The 25,702-nt window shown below is 40.6% G+C and overlaps 2 protein-coding genes across 6 annotated transcripts in view; both read right to left on the bottom strand.

Moving 5' to 3' along the window:
• snap25a (synaptosome associated protein 25a) overlaps window positions 1-159 on the bottom strand; it is a 33,245-nt gene extending 33,086 nt beyond the window's left edge. Inside the window, exon 1 of one of the 2 annotated variants that reach the window (XM_067481105.1) lies at window positions 1-159. The gene's annotated coding sequence lies outside the window, so the exon portion shown is untranslated. The other variant, XM_067481104.1, reaches the window with a different exon arrangement.
• Window positions 100-25,595, bottom strand: ankef1a (ankyrin repeat and EF-hand domain containing 1a). Of its 4 annotated transcripts, none has more exons than XM_067481103.1 (11): window positions 23,678-25,595; window positions 22,815-23,017; window positions 22,190-22,351; window positions 20,185-20,384; window positions 19,898-20,047; window positions 19,653-19,776; window positions 18,666-19,485; window positions 18,238-18,464; window positions 17,748-17,884; window positions 16,272-16,424; window positions 100-220 (listed from the first exon to the last, which is right to left on the bottom strand). In XM_067481103.1, the coding sequence occupies exons 1-11, from the start codon at window positions 23,683-23,685 to the stop codon at window positions 197-199; spliced, it is 2,208 nt and encodes a 735-aa protein (XP_067337204.1). In that variant the 5' UTR covers window positions 23,686-25,595; the 3' UTR covers window positions 100-196. The 4 variants fall into 4 exon arrangements, with proteins under 4 accessions (XP_067337204.1, XP_067337202.1, XP_067337201.1 ...); XM_067481101.1 differs by lacking the exon at window positions 100-220 and adding an exon at window positions 14,536-16,030 and having other exon boundaries at window positions 24,109-25,595; XM_067481100.1 differs by lacking the exon at window positions 100-220 and adding an exon at window positions 14,536-16,030 and having other exon boundaries at window positions 18,672-19,485.
• Between the last annotated feature and the right edge of the window lie 107 nt (window positions 25,596-25,702).

Raw genomic sequence — 25,702 nt, forward strand, 5'->3', positions numbered from 1 at the left:
CTTTGCCTGTTGTCGGTGCCCCGCAGTCAGTTTGGGAAGAAATGTCTGCGTATATCAGCGAACCAGTACCAGCCTCTTTATGTATATGACTGGGATGCTGCAAAGGCACTGCGCGTCGCCTGATTCCTTCTCACTACTTCTTCAATGGGGGGGAAAGCAGTGCAGTTCTAGTCAAAGATGGCGGCCACTTTTGACGTCAGCAACAGCTTTTAATAGATATCTGTCATAAAGAGAGAAAGATAGATAGAGAGAGAGAGAGAGAGAGAGAGAGAGAGAGAGAGAAGGAAAGAGAGAAAGAGAGACGGGATGAGAGTCTTCAAAGAGACTTTGTTGTAATGGTTCACGGATGGTAACACAACTGAATAGTTTAGATGTTTTCAAATACTGCTGCTGCATGTTTCATATCCCACCACCACAGTCATGCTAGATATGCTGAGATTGCATAGGAATTATTTTTCAAATCCAATTGTTTTCCATGTAATAAAACGCAGGCTTATGCAGGCTTGTGTTGATTGGGAGACTGGTACTTCACCAACTAACTCCACAAGATATTTGTTTAAGCTTTGGCAAACTTTCATTTCAACGTTTTATTATAGAAACAGTGCAAAATGGAGCAATGTTCTACTTAAACTCACACTGCGCTGCCACTGCTCAGAGTGACAGCGCAGTGTTCAGGAACAATTCTTCTTTTTTTTTTTTAATAAAGCAAGCTGACTTATGATTTTTTTTTTCACAAGTATGGATTATTGTAGGTAATTAATTGACAGTGTGTGGTTGGGACTAAAAATAGATTAGTGATAAAGGCAAAGTGGATGTTTTTTTGCTTTGAGTTTTACAGTAAGACAAAACTGTGGCATATTAAAGATATTCACACTTCAATTCAATTCAATTCAACTTTATTTATATGTAGCGCCAATTCACAACAAAGTCATCTCAAGGCACTTTACAGAATAAAGTCAAGACTATTAGAGAACCCAACAATTCTCCCTTGAGCAACAGTGGAGAGGAAAAACTCCCTTTAACGGAAGAAACCTCCAGCAGAACCAGGCTCAGGGTGGACGACCATCTGCCTAGACCGGTTGGGGTGAGTGGAAAGTGAAGAGAGAAAAGAAAAAGAACAACAAAAGCAACAACAAGACATCGGGCAGGTTGGTAGGACCAGTAGCTGCACGCTGGAAAACACACAGCTTCAAAGCCAGGGACACCTGCAGAAAGGGACAGAGAGAGGTAGACAGAGAAGGAGAAGGACAACCACGGGAGAAAGAACACACAAAATTTCATACAGTGGTGACAATTGTGGGGTGAGAGGAGAGGAGAGAGGGACAAGAGTAGGAAAGGAGCTCGGTGAATCAGGGGCGTCCTCCAGCAGTCTAAGCCTATAGCAGCATGACTATAACTAAGTATAAGCCTTATCAAAGAGGAAGGTCTTAAGCCTAGACCTCAAAGTAGAGAGGGTGTCTGCTTCCTGAATCTGAACTGGGAGCTGGTTCCACAGGAAAGGAGCTTGATAGCTAAAGGCTCTACCTCCCATTCTACCTTTGGAAATTCTGGGAGTATGGAATGTACACAGGCACATATGTTCAAAGTTCGACTGCAACTTTCTTTCTCTCAAACACGCTCTAATAGTTCTCAATCAGATGAAAAATGCTAAATGCTAAGCACATGGATTATGACTGGGGTTTGAATTCCAGATCAATTACTGAGACACATATAAAAGCAGCCTGATGTATGTTTTCAGTACATTCATACTGAATCATCTGTGGACTCTGCAGCGTGGGAATGTCCCCCTTCTCTTCTCCTCCCGGCTCTGCCATTGCTCGGCACAGTAACAAATGTGTCTTCAATTGCTCTGAAGTGAACCTGTCTTCTAAATTAATGATAATGATAACACTGCATGAAAAATCCATTTGGAGAGGAGAGCCAGAGGAGAAGAAAAGGAGAGTGTGAGTGGGACTCCAAGTATGTCTGCTAGGAAAGTGTGTGTGTGTGTGTGTGTGTGTGTGTGTGAGCTCAGTGAGGAGAATGAATCAACAGGTCCTAATTTTTTTCACGCTCTTCTAAAACAACATTACAGGAGTAGAACGAAGCACATCATGGACAGATGGAAAAGGAGGATTGTACTTCTTTTTTGACAGAGGCATAAAGAAGGACTGGATTGGACTAAAAGGGGTTTCAGACTAATCTGAAAATATATTGTTATGAGTGCCCTGATCATAAGACAGACTTTAGCCATTTAGGGCATTTTTAGTAATATGAATAATATTTAACTATTTTATATTCTTGGCAAGGCAAGTAAACATTTCCTTAAGAGTGTATCATGAAATATACCACAATGCTCAGGTCTGTATTTGGACTGACGATCTTTGGAAGAGTCCAGAAAATGTGTTTGGGAGCTGGAGTTTTTCACTACCTGAAGGAAATTTCACAAACAAGTATGTCATCCACAATTTTACACTCAAAAATACAAAAACCCACATGAATCTGCCATCAGGGCTACAGAGAGTAAATAAAGCCTTTGCCGTTCATTCACCTGTTTTCTGATACAGGAACATTGCATGTCCACAGCGGTCGTCCACCAACCCCACAGTTGTTGGTTCGATCCACGGCTCCTCTGGTCACATGTTGAAGTGTCCTTAAGCAAGACACTGAACCCCAACTTAGTTGCTCCTGGTGAGTGTTGGCCAGCTGCATAGCAGCTCCCCCATCGGTGTGTGTGTGTGTGTGATTGTGAGTGTGAATGGGTGAATGAGAATCATTGTAAGTGTCAATAGTGCCAATAGGTAGAAAAGCGCTATATGAGTGCAGAACATTTACCATTTACTATTTACAATACTTGAATATACCGTAATATTTGAAATTCTAAAACATATCTATTTTGGGAAACGCATCTAAATTAAAAATGCTGTCTGGGTTAAATTCTTTAAAATCTTCTTAAACATGTGTGTTATGTAACATGTAACTGTTAGTTACAGTTAGTTTAAGCATTATACTATGGAGTTGTTCATTTATTTTGTAGCACATAAACATGCATTTATTTAAAACTCAAAACAACTATGCTTTTAAATGACTCAGCATATATATATATATATATATTTTTTTTTTTTTTCTTCCACAACACCAGATTTCTTAAAGAATTTTATTAAGACTTGAAACCAGTTAATCCCATTTAAACGCTACTATAATATTTCTATGAGAATTTTAAATGATTTTTTATTTTTTTTTGGTTGAACAAGGTTATCAGCCGTCTGAACCAGGCAGTGTCAGCTTGTTGCTGGAAAGATCCCCCTGGCAATTGTGCTGCTTATCTGTCACATTTTATCCTTGACGGAGCAGCTCCAGATTAAACAGTGTGGCGAAGTCTTAATACTGCAGGTACTTAGCTCCGTGGCTTGTGGATTTAGTGAGTTTAGTGAGTGAGTTGGCCACTGTCATGTAGTATTAACGTATAATACGACTCAATCATGGTAAGATGCTGATTATTTAGAGGAGTCAAATAAACTTCATAGTGTCACTAAGAAAATATAGTTATTAATAACTGATCATTTGCTGTGTTTTTCTTTTAATCCATTACAGACAGTTTCCTTTATGTTTCCTTTTTGCAGAACGTCTAACTTATCAGAAATGGCCTTTGAGTGGTATTTGCAAGGACTGTGTGTGTGTGAAGTATCTAGGGAACTCAGGGGATGAAAAGCTCGCCTTTAGTGGTGCTTCCCCTCATGGTCAGAGAGCAAAACACAGCAAGTGGAGGAGAAGATTAGCTGCAGCATTATCAACCCTGTAGCAGACAAGCTTGTGCACTTTGATCCCCCCCGTCGACTGATTTCACTCTTAATTAAACTGCAAAGTGAAAGTGGGAGGCTGAAGGAAACGAGAAAGAAGAAGAGGATGGGGGTGAACTGAGAAAAAGTGACGAGGCAAAAAAAAAAAAAAAACAAGAGGCACAGGCTAAAAAAAAAAGGTGTGAAAGGTGTGAAAGTTCCACAAGGAACAAAATCGACCGTGACAGAAGAAGGTGATTACATATGAAGGGGACACGTAGAGATGGGACACACATTAAGGGATGTAGAAAGAGGGGGTTGTGTGTTTATGTGTGTTTGTGTGAAGCGAAGGGCATGAAGAGGGATGAAGCCAGTCAGTGTGGTTCAGTGTGGGGGAGGGTGCTGCTGCACCAGCAGCAGCCTTGCTGTGACTCAGCACTGAAATCTGCCTCGCTCGCTCCCTCTCTCTCCTTTCCCTCAAATATCAGTCCTTAGTCACTGTACCAAACACACCATCAAACCTCTCTCTCATCCGCCTTTGGAGAGCGTGTCACGACGGTGCACCGCACACAGTATGATTTAGCTGCTCAGAAGGGTTTCGTTTCAGTTTGTGCGTATTTGTCAGTGTGGATTCCACACGTTTCAAATTAATGTGCTGTAGCCTGGTTTCTGATTTGGCTCTGGAATATGTCGAAGTGGAGGGCTGCAAGTTAGTTGTTTGTTCATATGTATTTTTATTTTATGCCTCTTTGTTCTTCAACTTCACTACATTTCAAAGAGTCCAGTTGCTATTAAGGTACCGTGCAGAAAATACAAAGAAATGAAAAGTCAGAGGACCCAGTTTTTCTTGTCATTAATTTGGGTTGATAATTTCAGGACATTGTAGTGATAACACTTTATTTGATTAACATTTTTTAGGCACAGCTTTTAGTTAAGACTTAGCAATGGAGTATTTCAGTATTATTGCTCTTAAGAATACTAATTGTATATTGTTTATGCTTCTCTGACTAAATGCAATACATATGTACATTTTCTACAAGGAACTGTGTCTTTATCACCTAAAAAAGGACATTTACTCTGCTCTACCTTAGAACAGTATGTATGTATCCTGCTAATCCAAATTTTTGACTGCGGCGTAATAAGTACTTAGATACTTACAGGGCCTAGAAAAGCATAATAGAATCTGTTGGAATGTCATGCGTCTTATTTTTTCTGTTGAAACATGGTTGATGTAGTTTGGCTTTTTGTAAACTTTAGACTTTATGACTTGTAAAAACCGAAATCTCTACAAAGTGATTTAAATCAATTTCAAATAGGAGCCAACATATTCGAATGTATCGGTACTTATTCCCCACAGATTATTATTTAGTGGATCCAACCTTGGTAGCAGTAGTAGCATTGAGCCTGTGTTGACATGTCTCAATGTGGACACTGCAATTGTTCCCCCATTCTCCTTTGCAAAACTGCTCGAGCTCTGCCAGGTTGCATGTGGGGCTAGGGAGTGATCGGCCCCTTTCAAGTCCAGCCACTGACTATTAATTCGATTGAGGTCTGGGCTCAGACTCGGACCGTTTAAGTTTAAGTTACGCCGTGCTGTTAACTGTTGGGGGACAGGATGACTTTATCTGAGCTATGAGCTCAGCCTGCCACAGTGGGTTAGTGCTATAATAATATAACTTTTATATTATAACTATTATAACTATTATAACTAATAATAACTTTAGTTTTGTAGCACTGACATACTGTGTCAAGCCTTCAGAATCGTGACAGACAGTCAAAAGTTACTAAGTTACTAAAAAGAGACAGGGAGAAAAGAAAAAGTGCAACACGGTGCGGTGCCAACTGTACATTCTCTTTAGGGGCAATGGGGCGACTGTGGCTCAGGAAGGTCGAGCGTTTGTCCACCAATCTCACAGTTGTTGGTTCAATCCCCGGCTCCTTCTGTCACATGTCCAAATGTCCTTGAGCAGGTGTTGGCCAGCTGCATAATTGCACACAGTGTCTGAATGGGTGAATAAGAAGCAGTATAAAGGGCATTAAATGCCAATAGGTAGAAAAGTGCTCTATAAATTCAGACCATGTAGCATTTGGATACAGCATAATTGGGTAAAATCCGAACTGCACAATACAATAAAATGTAAAACTAATATGGAGAATGGCCCCTGTTATTATGTAATGTCTTATAGCTGAACCTTTATTCTATTAAGACAGAAACCAGATTAAAGTTTTGTTTGTATTACGCATGCATATACAATAAGTTAATCTACAATACAAATCTACACATGCGAGGATGTTGAGGATTTGCTATGAGGTTGGTAACGTGACACACAAAAAGCATAGTAATATGTCAACGAAGACAGGAGAAAGTAGCTACAGTGACATGGATGGAAAAAATTAAAAAATGATGTAGAAGTCAAACAATGGAGTGGTGGCCAAACACAACCTGACCTGACAAACCCAACCTGAGCTCTGTGTTTTCTGTAGTACGTCCGTTTAACCAGAAGCAGCATAACCACAACAGTCTTGTGATTTGACTGTTTAATAGGACTCTAAGTTAGTATTAAGAAAAAAAACATGGGTTCATGTAGTCTGAGTTATCGTTTTAAAAATGTAATCTTTAAATATAAGTACGGCTTCTCCTAAGCTGCGGGACTGTACCCAAACCAAATCAGAACGTGATTACATTTCTGTATGAACGTGACCTGAAACCTCGCGTTTCGCCCACTGGGTCCCACCAGGTTACAAATCTATGTTAGATTTCTTATTGTGTTTATCTGCAGGCATGTTTTTGTCTTTACAGAGGCACTGAGCTGGGAGCAAAGGTATAACAACAAAGACGTGCATAGAGTGCTTTCAGGCTCATCAAGCACCACTGGGGAGAGTGATATTCAATCTGATAAGTGAGGTATTGATAGATCGGGAGTGTGGCGACATTGATAAGTGTTGCGACTGAAGGTTTTGTATCCACTGGTGAGTAAGCTTGTCAGGGGGAGAATCGATTCGCACCTCAACACTGCGTTGGCCTCTTTATTTTTTATTTTCTCCTACTTCAACCCTTGGCTTGCTTTTATGTAATAGTGTGTAGCGCACAAAACAGATTTGTAGCAGTGGCGTGTGGTATTTGTGAATCAACATAAAAGAGCCAAAGTCGAGGTTGTAAGTGCAAACCGCTGAGCACATCAGACCAGAGAAGAACGGAGCAGAACAGGAGGGAGCTGGACGAAGCAGCAGGATAGAGCAGACAAACAGAGAACCACACTGTTCAACATAAGATTAGGTATGAAATCAAGTAACTTTATCTAACGCAGTAAAGATGCACAAAGCCTACGTACTGTCACGTCAAGTAAGATCAGATAAGGTAACATAATGTAACACAAGCTATTGTATTATTTTATCAGGGAGCAGTGGATTCAAATGAAACAAACACAACATAAGTTGCGAGGGTGCACTGGCCCAGAATCTAACATCCCTCCTGGCTCACTCACAGGAAGTGGCACATTACTGCCGACTGAACTCAAAATGTGCCTTCTCTCAATCTCCCATATGTGCAAATGCGCGTATATAAAATTGCACATAAAAGTGTGTATGTGTGTGTGTGGGTGTGTGTGTCGGTTTGAACAGCTGAGATTGCTCTGCTGCATGACTAGGGTTGAAAGGCTCAGCAAGCAGATAAATGCAATGAACTCTGTACCACAATAGGAAGAATAAGACATTTCCGTGTGTGTTTTTTTTATGGCAACTGAAGACCACTGCACATGGTAAAAATAAATTGATTAATATTTTCGAGCTCCAATTTCCCCCCTTGCTCCTCAGCCCTCCTATTCAGTTATTTGCACTTTTCTCGGCCCATTTCCTTTGTCAGTTATTTTGTATGGATGGATTGATGAATATTAAGCAATGGTGGAACAAAGTCACTGTTCTGCAAGTCTCAAGTAAGTCCGAGTCAAATCCTGAGTTAACACAAACAAGTCCCGACCAGAAAGACCGGAAAGTCTAGATGAAGACTTTTATTTTGTTGACTGGAAGGGCATCAATACTACAGTATTACAGTGAAGCATACTTATTAATTACAGCCCATGTTAAAACTACAGAATAAGATTACCAGCGAAAAACATAACGAGAAAAATGCTGAATAAATGTGTATCCAAATACTGAAGAGCCTGATTGACAAGTTTTGTCACATGAAACCGACAACAGGAAAGGTGCCTGAAAAACGCATAATAAAATAGATACAGGAAGAAGTGTTCTTTCACATTTAACTTGCCTTTAAATAGAGCATGAAAAAACTAAATTATGCTTAATACACAATGCTTAAATGATTTTTGCTGATTTGTTTCCAGAGTTTTCAGTGTTACAGATGACAACAAGGATAATCGAAAATAAAGCCACTAAAATGTTAAATTGCCAAGAGACTAAGTCCTGATTAATTTACTGGTCCTATGACTTTTCATTTGGCATCACTGCAGGTGCTGTGTGATGACTGCACGTCTGAAGCTAGCGATGCAAAATTCATGGCACCAGTTTAAGAAGAATTAATTTAAAAATGTGTCATTTTCCATGTAGACAAATCTAAAATACCAAAGACTTTTTGGCATTTTTTGTGTTTTGCACTCGTGTCATCAGAGTCATTTCAAAGATGCTATAGCAGCGTTAGAGAAAAATAAGAGAGCACCAGTACATCATGTCACGTCGCTTTATTGTCTATTTCAGACAACTGGCTAGTGCTTAAGAAGCCCACACAGCTCATTGTTTCATCCATAAATGTCCTTTAAGAAAAAACTGACATTTCTGGATCTAATACTATATTAAGCTGTTTTAACTCCCTTCTCCTTCCTCCTGCGTGTATCACACCCCCAAGTTATGGATCAACACTCCCTTTCATTCCCTTCACTTCCCTCTGTATATTTAATGCAGTCATTGTGTGTGTGTGTGTGTGTGTGTGTGTGTAGGGTCACTAAGGTCATAGATCTAGTTGGCCTATTGCACTGTCTCGATTACTGGTACCATGTTCACATACAGTATGTGTGCTTGCTCTCCTCTAGTCTTGGTTTGTATGAACAAGTTTTCTGCATCCTTTCCACTCTCTGCCTGAGCATCGTTTTTCACATGTTGTGTTGCCGTGTGTCATGTATTTGCCTACAAGGTCTGATCTTAACGTGCTGCACGTCTCATGTGTGCGTGCATGTGTACTTTGCTAATCACACTACAAAGTGCATGCAAATCTTTCACCTCAGCAGAAAGCTAGATTAGCTCCCAGTGTCTTGCACCTGCCTGTTTCCATGGAAACTGGGTATCCTCTGTGCGTCACCTGTGCCCATGTTTGGTTTGGTTTCCTGCTCCCTTCTATCAGCTCCCCTCTCACTCACTCTACTCCTAAATCTGCTGTCGGTATCACTCTGCCTCTTATTGTATTTCAGACCACGCACAGTGAAAGAGAAACACATAGACAAACCCCACAGAAACCTGTAAATTACTGTCCATAAACCACAGTAAACTAAATGTATTCATTTGTTGTATAGTTTAATTAAACCACCAGAAAATAAAAAACATGTTATTCTGTGATGTTTATCACAAGAATAAGCTTTGTGTGGCTCATAAAGCTTAGTGATAATTCATCATCATTAGGGCCTGAATTGGTGACCAACATGGGCAGTGGGTGAGACTGGACAACCCTAGACTGGGATAACAACAGGGGGAGACCAGGGAGTTTTGCAACACCTGGTTAGGTGTAACAATGTCAGTTTGACCGGAAGGACTTAAAGATTATTTTTTTTGCATTTTGTTTATTGGACTGTAGATATGATGGTTAAACGTACATAGCACAGAGTAGCAACGTCTCTAATTTAATTTGATGGTTTAGATTCAAGCTAACATCACACACACACCCAAGCTTTAACAGTTAGCTATATAATGACTGCTTGAGGTGGAGGTAGTTCTTAAAAAATGTTAAAACAAAAAAGTGCATTTATTATGTTATATGTCTCGTTTACCATAATATAATTTAGTCTCTTAATAATAGGTATTTTTTTTCTGATGATAAATTTTAGCACAGAAATAAGCATGAAAGCCATTATTTGCTAGCAGCAAGTAGCCTGCCATCCCCTTTAAAAAACCTTGCAAACTAAAGAAGAAGTTTTGTGCAATTGTGCTAAGTTACTCTTTGGCAGACACTAATGTAGCTAATAAGGGAAAGTAGAAGTCTTGGCTAGACATGCAATGCCCACACACAGACGCTGAGATCGTATGAGAAGCTGCCAGATGAGTTTTGGACAGCGTGGCACCAGGTATCAGAAGCCCTGCGTCGAGGAAAATGAGGGTAAGGACAAAAAGAGACGCTAGATGGGACCTCAGTGAGAATGAGAACAGGAACAAAAGAGAGACGGGGGCTCTCAATGTGAAGTAAGCAGGGGAGGAGTTGGGGGGGGGGTGTTGTGGACAAAAAGCCTCCACTGCAGTGAAACAACCCTAACCAAGCTGACCCCCCCTCCTCTCCCCTTCTCCCCTTCTCCTCTCTTCTTTCCTCATCGATTCAGCGATGCAGCAGCAGCATAAAAAAATTCTGACCCCCCCCAAAAAATAAAATAATAATAATTCACCTCAGACGCTGCCCAGCTTTGGGGAAACACCTGTTTGTATTGTTGTTGCTGCATACAGTCCTTTTACATGCCCCCTCCCCACCTGTGCAAACCACTGCTACTTCCTCAATTCTACCTCCCCTACATTTCCAAAATAAAAAAAAAATAAAAAAATAAAGCCTTCCTGTCCCCTGACCTGCAACAAGCCCATGCAGATACGGGTTTTTAGTCACCTCACTCTCCTCTTTCTCCGTCGGGCTCCGTCGGCTGTCAGGGGAACAAACCCTTTACCCACTGCAACTCTCATCTCCCCTGCAGCATATTCCTATCTTTACAGGTGTACACAACAAGATCGGGTACATATGAATATTCAGCGACGCGTGGTGTTGGGCTAATTGTTTTCCCTCGCCGTGTTTCACTTTTCCGGCTGCAGCAAACTGAACGCAGCATCATTACCATGCAGTGGGAGAATACAATGAGACTGATAAATGTAACGTGCAGTGCTCTAAGGGAAATAATGGTAATGAGAAATATAATCACAAGTGACAAAGACTCAGAGAAATGCATCACAGAAAGACAATGTGTTTTCCCTAATAAAGAATCTCAACTGAAAAATTTACATTTTGTAATAAGAAAACAAATGTAACAGTAAAAGCTCTCTGGGGGTTTGAAAAAAAAAAAATCCCTGGGAATTGTCCTTAACGCTACCAGTCCTGGTGTATGACTGGCAGAAGGATTTCAAAAATTTGTCTCGCTTCTCGCCACCCTCTCCTTTTACATAACATTCATTTGTATTATTTATAGGTTTATCAGAAAGCCTTGCCGACCATTCCTTATATAACATTCATATTTTATGACTGTGTTTCCTGGTTGAAGTTTGATTAAAATGTCCCTCTTGCTCAGGAATCCAACTACTGCTGAGTGATTGGCCACTGAGGAGGCCTTAATCAACAGGGAGTGTGTGTGCCCCAGTATGTGTGCGAGAGTGTGTGTGTGTGTGTGTGTGTGTGAGAGAGAGAGAGAGAGAGTGAGTGAGAGAGAGAGACGCTAAGCACTAAGGGAGATCCCTCGAAGTGAGGAAGACAGTTTGGGGAGGGTGCAGATGATACTGCAGTATACGGCAGAACCAAGTGCCAAGACAACAAAGGACTGTATCAACACATGGTCAGTCAATTATTTAAAATAATATATAGGGATTAAAACAGAACGTTTTTCTTTAGCTAATACTGTAAATCCCATGCAAACAATTGTAATTCTCTACAGTACATGTGTTCACTTTGTTATACTTAATAGGAAATTTGTTTCTAACAACTAAAACATCTGACACTTCGGATACTAAATGCACCACTAACAGCTGGTAGCTAACAATAGAGGGACACTGAAAAGTGCTGCTGCCGGGCACGAGGGTGATGACATTGATGATATTTAACCAAAGCAATAAAGATTTGCTGCACACTAATAGGCCAAATCTAATACTTAGTGCTATGGTTTAGCAATGTTCAACTAATTAAGAGGTGGTTACAAAATGTTAAAATATGTGGCTAAAGAAGTGCTGCATTTAAAATACCTAACTTTGCATTTTATATACATGTCTGTCAGAATTCATATTCTAATTCAACACATTTGTTAGACCTCACATTTACACACAGTGCAGTTTGGTGGGATACACAGACGGACAGAACTGTAAAGTTGCATGACGTAGCAAAACAATGTGCTAAAGCATGTGAAAAAGCTCCATCCAGGTGAGGAGGTGAACACAGGCTGTAGTTATACTGCAGATGTAGCGATTCCAAGTAATAGCAACATCAGGAAGAAAAAAACATACGAAGCTTAAAAAAAATACCAGGTGCTGAAAGGAAAGATGTGGAAGGTGAGGAAACAGTGGTTCCTGTGGAAATCATAACACTGGGACCTGTGACCTCCCCCCCCCCCCCACACACAAATTGGGAGAGTGGCTCCAGCAGAACAACATTTGATATCTCTGTCCAGAAGAGTGCAGTCCGAGGAACAGCTAAGATACTGCGCCTGAGCCTCGACCCCAAGCTTGAAGGAAAAATACTGCTTGTGTACTATGTGTGTACGCATATATACCCATACAGTAAAACAAACCAGTCAGTGCAGTTATTACAAACAAAAGCACAACCAGAGATGATCTCTTGTGGAGGGATAAAGAGAAAATAAAGAGAAGAGAGATAGTGTGTTGATTTTTTCCATGGCCATAAATTAATTATGCTTGATTCTTTAGTAGAACGTAATATTTGTTGTCTTTTTTTTCGCCCAAGTACAGTAGTTGCTTTGTTAAACTGCTTATGCACCACAGCTTCCCATCTGCTATTGCCATGTAGAGGGAATATTAATACCTGCTTTTGTTGTATTATTCTGGAATTACAGGGATGGTTAAAATGAGATCACAATTATACATATACACTTTCATAGAAACATGTTTTTTTTTTTCTCATATGTTTGAGAACAGGTTCAAGGTAAAGAAAAGCTACTGTACTGTGGTTTTAGTCAAACGTCGCCCCTCTGGTTTTCCTCATTGCTGCCAGCAACGCTAACAAGCAACTTTTAGCACACAGAAAAACCTGCTTCTGCATCTTTTAAAACTTTTGAATATACAAAGTTTTGAATATAATCCAAATGAATGAAATGTTGTCACTAAAATGTTGCAGCTGTAAACTATCCTGTAAGATATTTATGGTATCTGTTTTTGGTCTCCTTCCCAGCAATTGGTCTGTTTAATCTGAGCCAAGACTCAGTCCTCTGTTTGCCACCCAGCGCTATTGATCTTCAGTATGAAATTTAAATCAATATCCTCATAATAAAAGTCCCAGGTATGCGCAAATTAGAATCCATAGTTTGGGAAGCTAAACAGACCAACTGGGGCTGAAAAAGCTGCACTAATGAAAGATGAATCACTGCAACACATACACAGTAAAACATTTGCTCAGTCACTAAACCTGCACATATACCGAACAATAAAAAAGTGTAAGTACATAGCGTTTACACACGTGGCCTTGCTGTGTTACATGCAGTGAGTAAGGCTAATTTGATACACGGCTCTCTTATCAATAATGGATGATAAATCAGGGTTATAACGTTGCCCCTATTTCACAGGACACAGCAGTTCCATAGCACAGGTACTGGGCTGCTTGTGTGCTTAGTTATTGGCTCTTTGGGTAACAGAGACACCATGATGGAATGTGCCTTACAGAAACCGTACAGAAAATGGATTTTCTGTTAACTTAAAGTTGTAAGTAATTCTTTGGCCAACTACGTGTGTTGTGCTGTTTTGTTATCAAATGACATCAATCAATATCATTAAATTACTGAACCTACTAACTGTCATATGTCAGCAGCGGTACGTTTCCTAAATGTATCCTCAGTATATTAGAAAAAATTATGGAAATTTAATAACAAACAATAACCAGCAACTGCTTGCATTGTCGTGTGAGTGTTAATTGTGTTAATATAAGTAATGTTCTAATAGACTGTACAAAAATATGGTAAACTTTGAAAATATGCTGCATGTGTGTCCCAGTGGGTTGTTCTGGGAAGTAAAGGGCTGGATTGTTGAGTGCTGAGTAAGCGGTGCAGGACCAGAGCTGGGAGACTGCAGTGCTGCTGGCAGCAACACACATTGATTTGAGCTCAGACTGATAGTCAGCAGAAGGGGGGGGAAGTGGACAAGAGAGGAGCCAGACTAACATGAATGTCCATACAAATTGACGCGTAATGTCACACAGGTCTACATACATGCACATTCATTGAGGTATAACACAAGCACACTACAGACACACACAGAGCGAACATATTATCCACATGGAAAAACTAACACGTCTACAGTATGTTATAGATCCTTATGAAATAAAGTATAAAATAAAGCTTCTTATAAATAAAAACATCCATCCATATCACTATACAGTTTTACACAATGATCGTAAAACAGAAATACACCCAACCACACACACACACTCACATACACAAACCAGCACATGTGCTGCATGACCATATAAGCCCGAGCCCACGCCCTGACAGACACACTGCGTCACAGCCAGCATCACAGCCAGCAGCCTTGTTTACTCCCTCTAACCTGTGTTCCACTGATTATGCTAGAAAAGCCCTCATCTCTTCCTCCGCCCACTCCTCCGCTTCCCTTCTCATTCCTCCGTCGTGCTTCCTTCCCATCCTCCTCTTCCTTCCCCTCCCTCTCCACATCCACCTCCTCTCTTATGCCCGTGTCCTTTTCGCCTGCCCTCGTCCCTCCTGCTTTCATGCGGATGGCTCCGCTGGACTTTTAGGGAGGTTTTTTGATCTCCTTTTCTCTCCTCACGTCTTTGTCATCAGTGGTATTAAGCATATTTTAACAATCTGGGCGTTCTGTATTATAAACCTCAAAGTCCCCTTTTGCCTGTATATTTGATTATATAACTGTGTCCCCATGGGTCGTGAGAAAAATAATTTTTTTGTGACAGTGCTAGTGATGGTAGGAGTTTTCATCAATGCAACATTTGACACAGCGAAGCACATTTAAATTTCTAACAAATCCCTGCACATCAATAACTAAAATGAAAAAAAAAAAAAGTGGGCCACCTGGCTAAGTCCATGAAGCTAGTCAATACATCAGTGAAAGAAATGGCAGGGTAAAGGCAAATTCTTCGCTCTGTCATGTCAGTATCCTCTTGTCATCAGCACCACGCAATGGCTTCAACGTTGAACTGCATCTGGCAGCTAAACAGAGCAGTCCGTCCTATTGATACCGACCATTAAGAAATCCTAAACTATTACGTGGCTTTGGGAGTCCGAGTTACACGGATCATCCGAAGTGATGGGGTTTTAGTAAAAATCTGCTCCATTTGTGTTGTCCAGGTTGAATATTTTGTAATATATTTGGGCTCAGGATTAGGACAGTGTGTGGACAAATGAGATTTTTTTTAAATGACCAGTGTAAAACAGAGCTCATATGGATACACATCTGAATACTAGGAAAATATGTCCTTAAAACCAAGACACTGTGAGAGTCACAACCAAATGTCTGTGATATGATGAATAAGTGTTTTGATCTGTGTACACATGTAGGCAAGCAAGTCTCCGAAAGAAAGAAAATTCAATAAAATGATGCCCTATTGAGTCTCCGGGCTTCTACCAGATGGTCTGGGTCTCACATTACAGCTCCACACACACACCGCAGAGTCTGGGGAAGATTTTCAACTAATTCCCAACTGCAGTTATGAGCAAATACTATAATAGGAATAATGTTACATTAGCTGGCCTATCAGGGCTCCGTAGTAAGAGATTGTTACCGCCCTTGGTAAGTTACCATGATGAAATAAAAGATTGTGTCCTAGTGGCGAACCACTACATTATATTACATTATTGATGTCACAAGTTCAGATGCTAAAAGAGGTTTATGGCAATAAGAAATTGCTGATCAATGTAGCTGTTACAAAAATATACAACTCTAAAAAGGAACCCAGTGAGCATGATTGTTACATCTGGGAAGATTCAAACTGAGAATCTCTCTGCCTAACCACATCCAGACTGGTTTGTAGTTCATGCCAGCTCCAGTTATGTCCTCTGGAGGCTCTGGCTAAAAGGTGTCATGAAGTCATCAAAGTCCATCTCAAGGGATAACAGCTCCTTCTGTCTCTGTGTCTTTCCCCTCAGCTGGCTGGTGGTGGCCGGCTTTCCCCAAACCTGCGATTGACGCATCACAAACTGATGAACCGATTTGCATTGATGAGAACATTTGTGTGCTGGAGCAACTCCACTGCCTTTCTTACATATGTTCAGAAGGTCAAACTCCTCAAATTCTGGTTTTTGAAACATCAACTATGAAAGAACCTAGTGTAACATGACATAAACTAATATTGGGATACTTTAAAAACGGTATGCTAATAAAGACGTTATAATGTCAGAAAACGATGGTGGGACTTACCGTTTTGGGCACAAAGGTGATATCCACCAGGTTGGATTTGCCCGTAGTGATTCTGGCATTTTGGAGGATGATGCTGTTGGAATCCTTCTGAGGGGACTTCCCTACTGTTGCAGTGGATGTCTCCACGGGTCCTACACTTTCCACTGCAACACTCTGCAGGGGACAGCAAGGTTTACAGTTAGCCTTATTCCTACTATTCCATGCAGTTCCTTTGTGAGTCATCTGTTACAAAATGGACAATAAGACCGTACAGTAACTATGAAAACAGCTGAGAATATAGAGCAGTTGTCACACACACGGTCACGCACCACAAACTAAACTGACAAAAACCGTTGCTTTCCTTGCCTGTACAGTAGATGTTGCACATCCCGGTGACTACAGCTGCATTTTAATCTACTGCTGGCTCTCTTCTTGACTGTGGGTGGTAGGTGGCAGGTTGGACTGGAACCTAGGGGTCCTGTGGCTCTGCAGCTGCATGATACTGTCTAGGCCTGATTCCATGTGCTTTACATCACAAGACAGTATGTATGTCTTTAAAATCATTCATCATCAAACATTCACATCTGGGCTGCAGCACTGACTGTGTTTATGTTGCAATACTAATGGTGTTTTTTGGTGGACTACTGAGCTGAGGTGGTATAAGAAATAAACATGGGTGAAATGGGTTTTTTGCAACCACAAACTTTTTGATTTTTAGAGACTTGAACATTCTCTTGGGGGTATATGTATCATTTAGAGTAATCAACCTGCTCAGAAGAATTTATTAGTGAGTGAATTGCTGCAGTTCTTTGGAAAAGTATTGTCATTCATTGCAGACCGTTTTGGCAGAAGCAGAAACAGGAGGTGGGCCATAGTGCCCCAGTGCTTCCTTCACTTATCATAAATGTTTAGGTGGCAGACAGTTCCTTATTGTCCCTGGGTGCAATGTATTTTGCCTGATAGACCTGCCCTCTAAAACTGCTGCTTGCAGCTTTATTGAACAACGCCTCATCTGATGAATTTACGCCACGGCACCCACTTGCTACTTTCAGGGCCTTAATGAAAAAATCTATTCATTTTGTCAGATTGAAGCCCATTTATGAGAAATGCGATTACAAGCATCAGTGTGGTCTAGTTGTAACAAAACACATCTGGACTAGTTTGCTTAGAAGTTGGTGCCTTGAAAGGGACAAACCCGAACAGTAGCTAAGTCTTTATAAGATTGAAGAGGTTACAGAATTCTAGTCTTTGTAGTGTAGACAGATAGACAGATAGACAGATAGACAGATAGACAGATTAAAGACAGCAGTGTGATCCTGGATGGACAGGTGAGGACAACACAGACTATAAAGCCTACATAGGCAAATGATGGTAAAGTAAGTTTGTATATTGGTGCTAACTTGAGGTAAATTATTCTCTGTCCAAATGGGATTTAAATAACTCATAAACATGTTTCAAACAGGATTGCAAAAGATTTTAATTCTATTTCTTGGATACCTTCTCTTTGACAGATTTAGGCTTTTGAGCTTTGTCTCCCTTTCCACTTTTTTTAGGCAGCGATTCCATTTTGTCTATGACCAAGTCTATTATCCTAGCGTCTGCGAACGCTCTAGCGACGTCGAGGCAGCTTTCTCCTGCGGAAAAAGAAAATATTTTCAGTCCCAAAATAGTAGTAAGGAGAATTTGCTACAATACCCATAGAGTATTTGTTGCTAAATGATACAGTTAAATAAGCAAATACATTAAAATAAAAGCTAAAATGCACAATATCTTTATCGTGTACAGTAAAAAAAAAAAAAAAAAAAGAAGTCATAGCTCTCGCTTCCTATGTTGCAACCTCACAATTTTACGAAACAAACATTTACTGTATATTAATATATGTGTTACTAGTGTACATTAAACCTGTTACCTATTCTGATTTCAACATTAGCATTTTCCAATTGAACTTGATATATAATGATTATATATTTCTGATTCAAATTTATACCTTTCTTGTTTTGTGCAAATACACTGGCCCCCTCCTTAATGAGATAGTCAACACACGAGAGTCGAGAGCTCTCAATTGCCCTCATAAGGGGAGTGCCACAACACAGCCCCTCAGCATCTATTATAGCCCCAGCCTCCACCAGAAGTTTAACAATATCCAGTTGACCGGCAAATGCAGCGTGGTGTAGCGGAGTCCAGAAGAACTGGTCACACATATTCACATCCGCCCTGTCAGCAAGAGTTATTATTGTGTTGTGTTTAAAGATTATGTGCAAGTCTTCCAATCAATATCAAATTACACGTATAAATATTCAACCGAATGCTTTTCATTTGTATTAAGATTGGGGTTTGTTTTTTTTTTTTTTTAAAAGCTCTTTCATGGAAACAAAAACTAAGAAAACATCAAAAATGAAAAATGAGCTTTCCTACCCACACCTGAGGAGGTACTGAGCCACCTCGTAGTTGCCACTGGAGCAGGCCGTCATCAGCGGGGTCTTGTAATATGGATCCTGAACATCCACTGGAACCCCCTGACTGAACGCAAGTTTCAGCGACGCCATGTCCCCAATTTCCACACAGTGGTTGATATTAACGTAGACCTTCGCTGGCTTCTCCATGTACCATCTCGAGTCATCCATTAGGGGATGCTTTGGTGGGTTATTGCTATCGAATCGGCAGATGTCTGAGAAGTTGCTGTACTTCTCAATCATGAACATGGGTGGGCCTCCATCCAGGCGCCGGGGCATTTGCGTCGGCGGGAGAGTGCAAATAGGCAGCGCAAGGACAAATTTACCCATCTTCTTACTTCCTTTTCCACCCTTTTTCCCCTTTTTTTCCTTGGGCTTATAAGAAGAGAGCAGGAATGGTTTTTTGATGTATTTGACCCCGTTAATGAATTCGTTAACGCTGATACAACCGTCTTTACCCTGATGGGCTGCGATAATAATTTGAAGCTGTTCTAGCCCGACTGGAGCTCCCAGTGCTTCCAACACTGAACTAAACATCTCGGTGGTAACAGTGTCTGATGTGTCCCCAATCGCTTGCCGTAGTTCCGTCTCAAACTCGTGTGACCAGTCGTGGAGATTCAGGGCCCAGACATCTGACATGGGGCTGACGCTGCTGGATTCACTGCCCTTACGATTTAGCTTCTCGGCCTTTTTCAGCTCCAATGCTGCCGCTTTGTGACCCGCATCTTTGGCAATCTGACGTGGCAGCAAACCATCGCAGTTTTTCAGTTTGGGGTTACAACCTGGAGAACAGTAGTTTTTTTGAGAAATATAAAAACACAAGGTTGAATCAGCAACTTTCTTTCAGGATTACATACAGTAAGGTTTAGCAGTGGTGCTCACACAGCTATCTTTGCCTTTACTGCACTAGCACCAGAATGCTTCTTATTGTTTACATTTTTCTCGCTACCTCTCTGTGCCAGGAACTTGCAGCAGATGGCATTGCCAGTGGCTGCAGCGTAGTGTAGGGCTGTGCAGTTCTCACAGTTGATCACACCCATGTCTGCTGAGTATGCAGATAGCGCCTGAATAACCTGGAAGGCACAAAACAATACGGAGAAACACATCACAAGAATGCCTCCAATCTTAATATAAGGTCTTCGCTTGTAAAAATTTAAACCGTGCTTTTACTGTCTCCTTCATTTTTGAACGCACCTCAAAAAAGCCCCCCATGGCAGCGTAGTGCACTGCTGTGAAGCGTTTTTGGTCCAGGGCGTTGGGGTTTCCTCCCCTCTTTAGAATGGCTCTCACCAGCAGCACAGAGCCCGCTCTGGCTGCATCCATCAATGCTGTGATGCCTGTTTTCTGGGAAGACGATAGCAGAGGGGAAACGTCCGTCACGGCTTGACAAACAACATAAAATACATCCCAACTGCAAGCATGACATCAACGCACTACGTTGGGTTGTATAAAAGGGTAAAATGTCAGCTCGAATGTTTAACCTGGTTTGTTGCATTGGGGTCTGCCCCAGCATCCAGCATGATGAGACACATGGGGGTGCACTCCTGAGCTTTTTCACACATCAGCTGGAAGACATGACTTCCCTCTGCTGACACGTTGTTGGCGTCTGCCTGGCACTTCAACGCCCACTGCAGGCAGCGGATGTGGCACTTGGTGGGGTAGATACAGTAGAACAGCACACCTAAGGAAACAAATGGAATGGATGTCTAATTCAAACTGAGCTCTTGACAAGTGGTAATGCTGATGTGTATGTAAATCAAATTGCTGTCAACAAATTATTTCTCTACTGCTTAGGCAAAGGCGAAGGATAATACGAGCAAGTGTGCTACTGAAACTAATGACACTCATCTACCGGGGAGAGGTTTGGCTGTAAGACCGTATGCGCTGAGACTGGCCAAAACCAGTCCTTTGGGAGACCTGAATGATATCAAGTTACTCAGCGGGTTTCACAAGAGAGGATCACTATTAGATGTTGATCTGTAATTATATGTACACACTTGCACTTAGCCACATGCTAACACAATCATGTACATATGTTTGCATACAGTATATAGTTACAAATAAAGCGCAATTACGTTTCTGTTTAACTCAAGCTCTGATTTATTCGCCCTCAATTTCTCCTTCTCTTTCTCATTTTCCCTTTCTCAAAAAAAAAAAAAAACCATAAGCCAAGAGCAGGTATTGATTACTAGGACACAGTGTCACTGCGGTAATTATCACAGCTGGTTTAAAAAGGCCTTGAATAAAAAGTGAAGGCTCTTTGTTTGGAGTTCCCTAGAATACATGCTCTCATCAATATCTTAACACGGACATCATGCATTTTCATGAGCTGAAAGACAAGGCCAGGCGTTCCTGCTCTAACCTGAGATGGAAAACACCTCTATTTGAGAAACTGACACTTCAAGCTCAAATGAGAATACATTAGTGGAAGCAACGCTGTTCCATTACCTCTCGTGTATTTATATCAATTATTGACCTTTCTAGGTACATCACCTGTCTTATGAAAGAGGTTTGCTCGTGGAGGAATGTTGCTTTCCTTGACTAATGGAAAAGGACAGTTGTTCTGTGATTTGTCAGTTATTCTGAGGCGAATGCGTGATAGTGATACTTGCATTTGTGCTTGGGAATGTTAGTTTTTATAAAGAATAAACAGAAATACTATTATGTATAAAACTATTGATTGGTCATGGCACCCGCTCATCAATAAATTACACTGAACAATCAATGAATAATTTAGTCATAGGAATATCAACATATATTATTGATATTCCCACACTCTAGTGGAATGTCTTCAAAAGTCAAAGGTAAAGGCAAAAAAATAAATCCAATAAATCAAATGTGAAAATCAGTAAGCAGAAATTACAACATTATTATTAAAGGTGCATTAAAATATTATGCTCACTGAGAAAACATCGTGTTTTCTCAATAATAATGAAAGCTGTGAACACAAGTTTGCTTTTTATGGCTCTTTTAAACATATCTCACAGTCTTGTCTCAGTAAGTAAAGATTCCTGGCAAATCATCTTCACTTTACATGAAGACTTGAGATGCTTAACATGGAGATATTAACCATTAAAACTGTTTCTTCGGCATCTTATTGCCTAAAGTGTGTACACAAAAACTAAGAGGTTTGAAATCAAACAATTTTCCTCGCTCTGTGGTTTTGAAGCACTGATTGCAGTTATCACCCTGTAACTGCTAGAATGTGCCATTTATAACTGTAGCTATTAATGACTTAAAATTATGAAAGCAGCTGTCTCATAAACAGCAGTTTTAACTTGAGTTTTCAATAAAGTGTTAAAATATGCAATATTCAATGCACAATTTTTAGGTCTCTCTTTTGAATATTGCCATATTTCTGAAACTAAGTACTACATTAAATAACCGGTAGTACTGCACTTTTCCCCAATTACAGTATCGGTTTCTCATCAGAATTTACCATCTGCAAATGGTATTTGACAATTGGCAATTCCTACTGATGCTTACCTTTGCCCTCAGCATCCTGGAGCATCATGTTGGCGTTGTTCTGTGCCAGCAGAGCCACTATACGATCATTTCCCAGCTCAGCAGCTAACATGACTGGTGTGCGACCCTGCTTGTCCTGGATGTTGGGATGTGCTCCTTCGGAAAGAAGGAAGCTGACCAAGTCTGAGTGGAGTCACGGAAAATGAAGAAACATTTGGGAGAATGAAGTTACATTAAAACATAGCTTGTTGGTTAGCAGAAGATTTGATAAATTGCTTGATTAGCCTAAGATTTTATTAAATTATGAATAATTAGAAGGAATGCAGATTTTGACCAGCAATAGCACGTTATACATTCTATAGCCTCTGCCTTTCTCTGCCTTATGCACATATACAGTCCTCTTTTTGTTCACTAATAAAAATGTTGAAAATTCTCTTTTTGCTTTTGTATCAGCATTAGTTATAAAACTGGGGTTTGGGGAAATTATAAACACCTCAAACAAATAACTCAATATGCAACGTCACCGTTTGAGTAACATAAAGAATTTAAGGAGCAACTGCTTTAAAATGTTCACCATGTTATATCCCTTACTACTACCACCCTTACTGGACTGCAGACTGAACAGAACAAGGAAGAAGCCCACCACCTTCATTGTTGGACAGAACCGCTGCATGAAGCAGAGCCTTGCCATCCTCTGGCTCAGAGAGATTGATGAGGTTTTCCACCCCATGTTTTAACATCTTCTCGATAAATGCCTTATCCACTTCATCGATGCACTTTAGTACTCGGTAAATCTGAAGGACTTCCAGGCGGCCCTCTGCTATTCGCCCACTCATTGTGGGGTCAGAGCTGGTGGGAAACAAGACAAAGGGAGCGAAACCCCTCTCACAATTACAAAACGTAGCAATAGATGCTGTATATTTTTCTTTTTAAATAAACGTGTGCTTGCACATAGTGGTTATAATGAAAGTCAATGTAAAATGTTAAATCACTCAGCAGGAGGGTCAAAACACCAGGGGCAGCTGAGAGGAGACCGAAATGAAGATCTGCGCCTGTGGTAAGTGGATCCAACTTATGGAAGTTATGTTGATAAATTACTAACAAAATCTGTTCCTCCCCTCCTGTCGACGTGTCGAATCCTTTTCATAATGTGGATATTGTAGAAGTTAACGAACACGCAGAAGCTTAGCTGGTGTTTAACGTGAGCGCCCTTGTATGAAAAAAATGCCCTTTTCAGCTTGTCTTCATTTAGTTGCACTGTTTACAGCGCCAATTATGGCCCTAAACTCTAATTAACTGCTCCTCTACGTTAGATTAGCTCGTCGGTAACGTTAATCTAACACTAGCCAATAAACCTAACTCATTGCCACTTCCGGTTTTGGTGCGTGAACGTTTCAATGTTAGTTCAGCAAAACAAGAAAAATCATCCTGTATCTTAAAAAAAATACGCCCAAACAGTAGATTAAAAGGGACTGTTGACCGATAAAACGTCACTTTAACTGCACTCACCTGCACATTCTGCTAGACGATCGCTGGAAAAGTTTTGTATAAAGCAAAACCTTTCACTTTGTCTGAGGTCAGGATGAAAGAAACAAACTCAGCTCCATGGAAACAGAACGCGGGAAAGCTCCCGGGAGATACGCGTCAGCGTTGCCAGATGGGACATGAAGAAATATCGTACTGTCGCTTTAAAATGATCGTACTTTGACCGAAACTATCGTAGTACTAAAACACAACAAAAACAAACAAACAAAAAAATCACACGCTAGGACAGTGCAATATGCAGGATTTTTCAGAACTATAATGTCCGACGCCAATTCAATGCTGCAGGCTTTTGCTCCCTGCAGTTTTAAGTCATCCCTCAAACTTAAACTTAGGGTCTGACTCGCAGGCAGGACGATAAAGCCGCTCTGCACGACGGGGCCGCTTTGGTTTCTTACCGGTGTCCGTGTCTGTGCCGCCGGACTCTTTTCTTTTTGTACACTTTTCCACCGAGTCCGAACTCATGTTCACTTATTATTATTATTATTATTATTATTTTTTTTTTGAAGATTGTTGCAGTGCCAGTGCAGCTGCGCAAACGAACACGAGCCGAGCGCTGGTGATGTGATTGGCAGCGAGGAGGAGCCAGCCAGGTGTGAGCAGGTATCAGTTTGTTTTCTGGGTCACGGTAGTGCCAGAACTATCGTATATTTGCCCGTTTTAAAAGTATTAATCGATAGATCGTATAGGACATAAAACGATCGTAGAAATACGAGAATCATCGTGTATCTGGCAACAATGATACGCGTGCTGTCCGGGCAGGGACTGATGCTACTTTCAAGTGCTGCGGATGAGCTCGGGAATACGAAGATTGTAGCTGCAAATACTGCAGCGGGGGAGAAACAAGTTAAAATGAAAAAATATACAGCATAAAAATAAATAATACGTCCTAACAGCCCTAGATCCATTGTTCTTTGTTTGGCCCAGTGCTATAATTCAATAGTTTGATGTTTGAAAAGTGTTTTTTCTTCCTATTTTTAAATGCATGTAAGTTACTATTGTCTACTCTGTGTTATCCATTAAAGGCAGTTGGTCATACAAAACATATTTACAAGTAACATAGGAATTTATTCATTTTTGGTAACATCAATGGAGGATGCTGAGCATGCACATGGTAATGGAGTGTGAGAGTAGGCTTACACACAACGTATAGCCAACAAAATAAAAAAGGACAGACTTTCAATGCAAAACCAAGAGCCAGTGAAGCAGATCATCTCTTCTTAGATAAATATATGGATGTTCTGGTTTTATTTTGCACAGAGCTCCTAGATGTTTGCCCTCATTCAAATGCCTTCACCTCTGTGATTTTGAAGAACACCTGTTGTTTCCTGATGATAACTGCCCCTACAGGACACTGAAAACATTCATTGTACAAAACCTTTGGTAAACAGGAGCATACACCAAGTCAAGTGCCACAGGAACAATCTTGGGATCAACAGCCTTCCTTGCTTTGCAGAACTGATGGCTCTTCCATTGTGTTTTTGATGTTGCAAAGTGTAAAATGTTTTTTTGTCCTGTTTCTATTCAATTTAGTATTTGTTACAATTTAGTATTTTGATACAATAAGTAATATGTTCTATTTCACTTTAGTCTTTATAGTATTTTCATCTTATCAATTTATGATTTCAAATTTATTCGTTTTTATTTTATATAACCTTGGCCAGGAGCCTTTTTACCTTTCACAATGTAGCTTCCTGTCTATAAAGAGTGCGTAATGGTTCCTCTATAGTGCATCTATGTCCCACCTTGTAATGCATTCTTACGCATTCTAAGCCTAGGTAGAATTACCAGTTCTTCGTCTTGATTACCAGTGTATTCGATCCACTTGGTTAGCTAGGGGAAGTTTTTGCTTGCGTGACTGACAATGGAAGCTATTGAGTGCAGAGTTGGCCTACAAAGAGACTGTTACTTCCTACCAATAAGTAATAAGTGCGCAAACAAATGGAAGACAAGTTCTTTAAGAAAGCCTTCAAGTGGCAGCAGAAGATGTGA

Source organism: Channa argus, chromosome 17 (assembly GCF_033026475.1).
Source record: "Channa argus isolate prfri chromosome 17, Channa argus male v1.0, whole genome shotgun sequence".
NCBI lineage: Eukaryota > Metazoa > Chordata > Actinopteri > Anabantiformes > Channidae > Channa > Channa argus.

Coding starts and splice junctions, on each gene's coding strand:
- ankef1a (XM_067481099.1), bottom strand. Junction 20,385..22,189: donor CCAGGATGCTGAGGGCAAAG/GTAAGCATCAGT, acceptor TTGTTTCCTTAG/GTGTGCTGTTCTACTGTATC. Junction 16,031..16,271: donor TCACCTTTGTGCCCAAAACG/GTAAGTCCCACC, acceptor CGTCAATCGCAG/GTTTGGGGAAAGCCGGCCAC.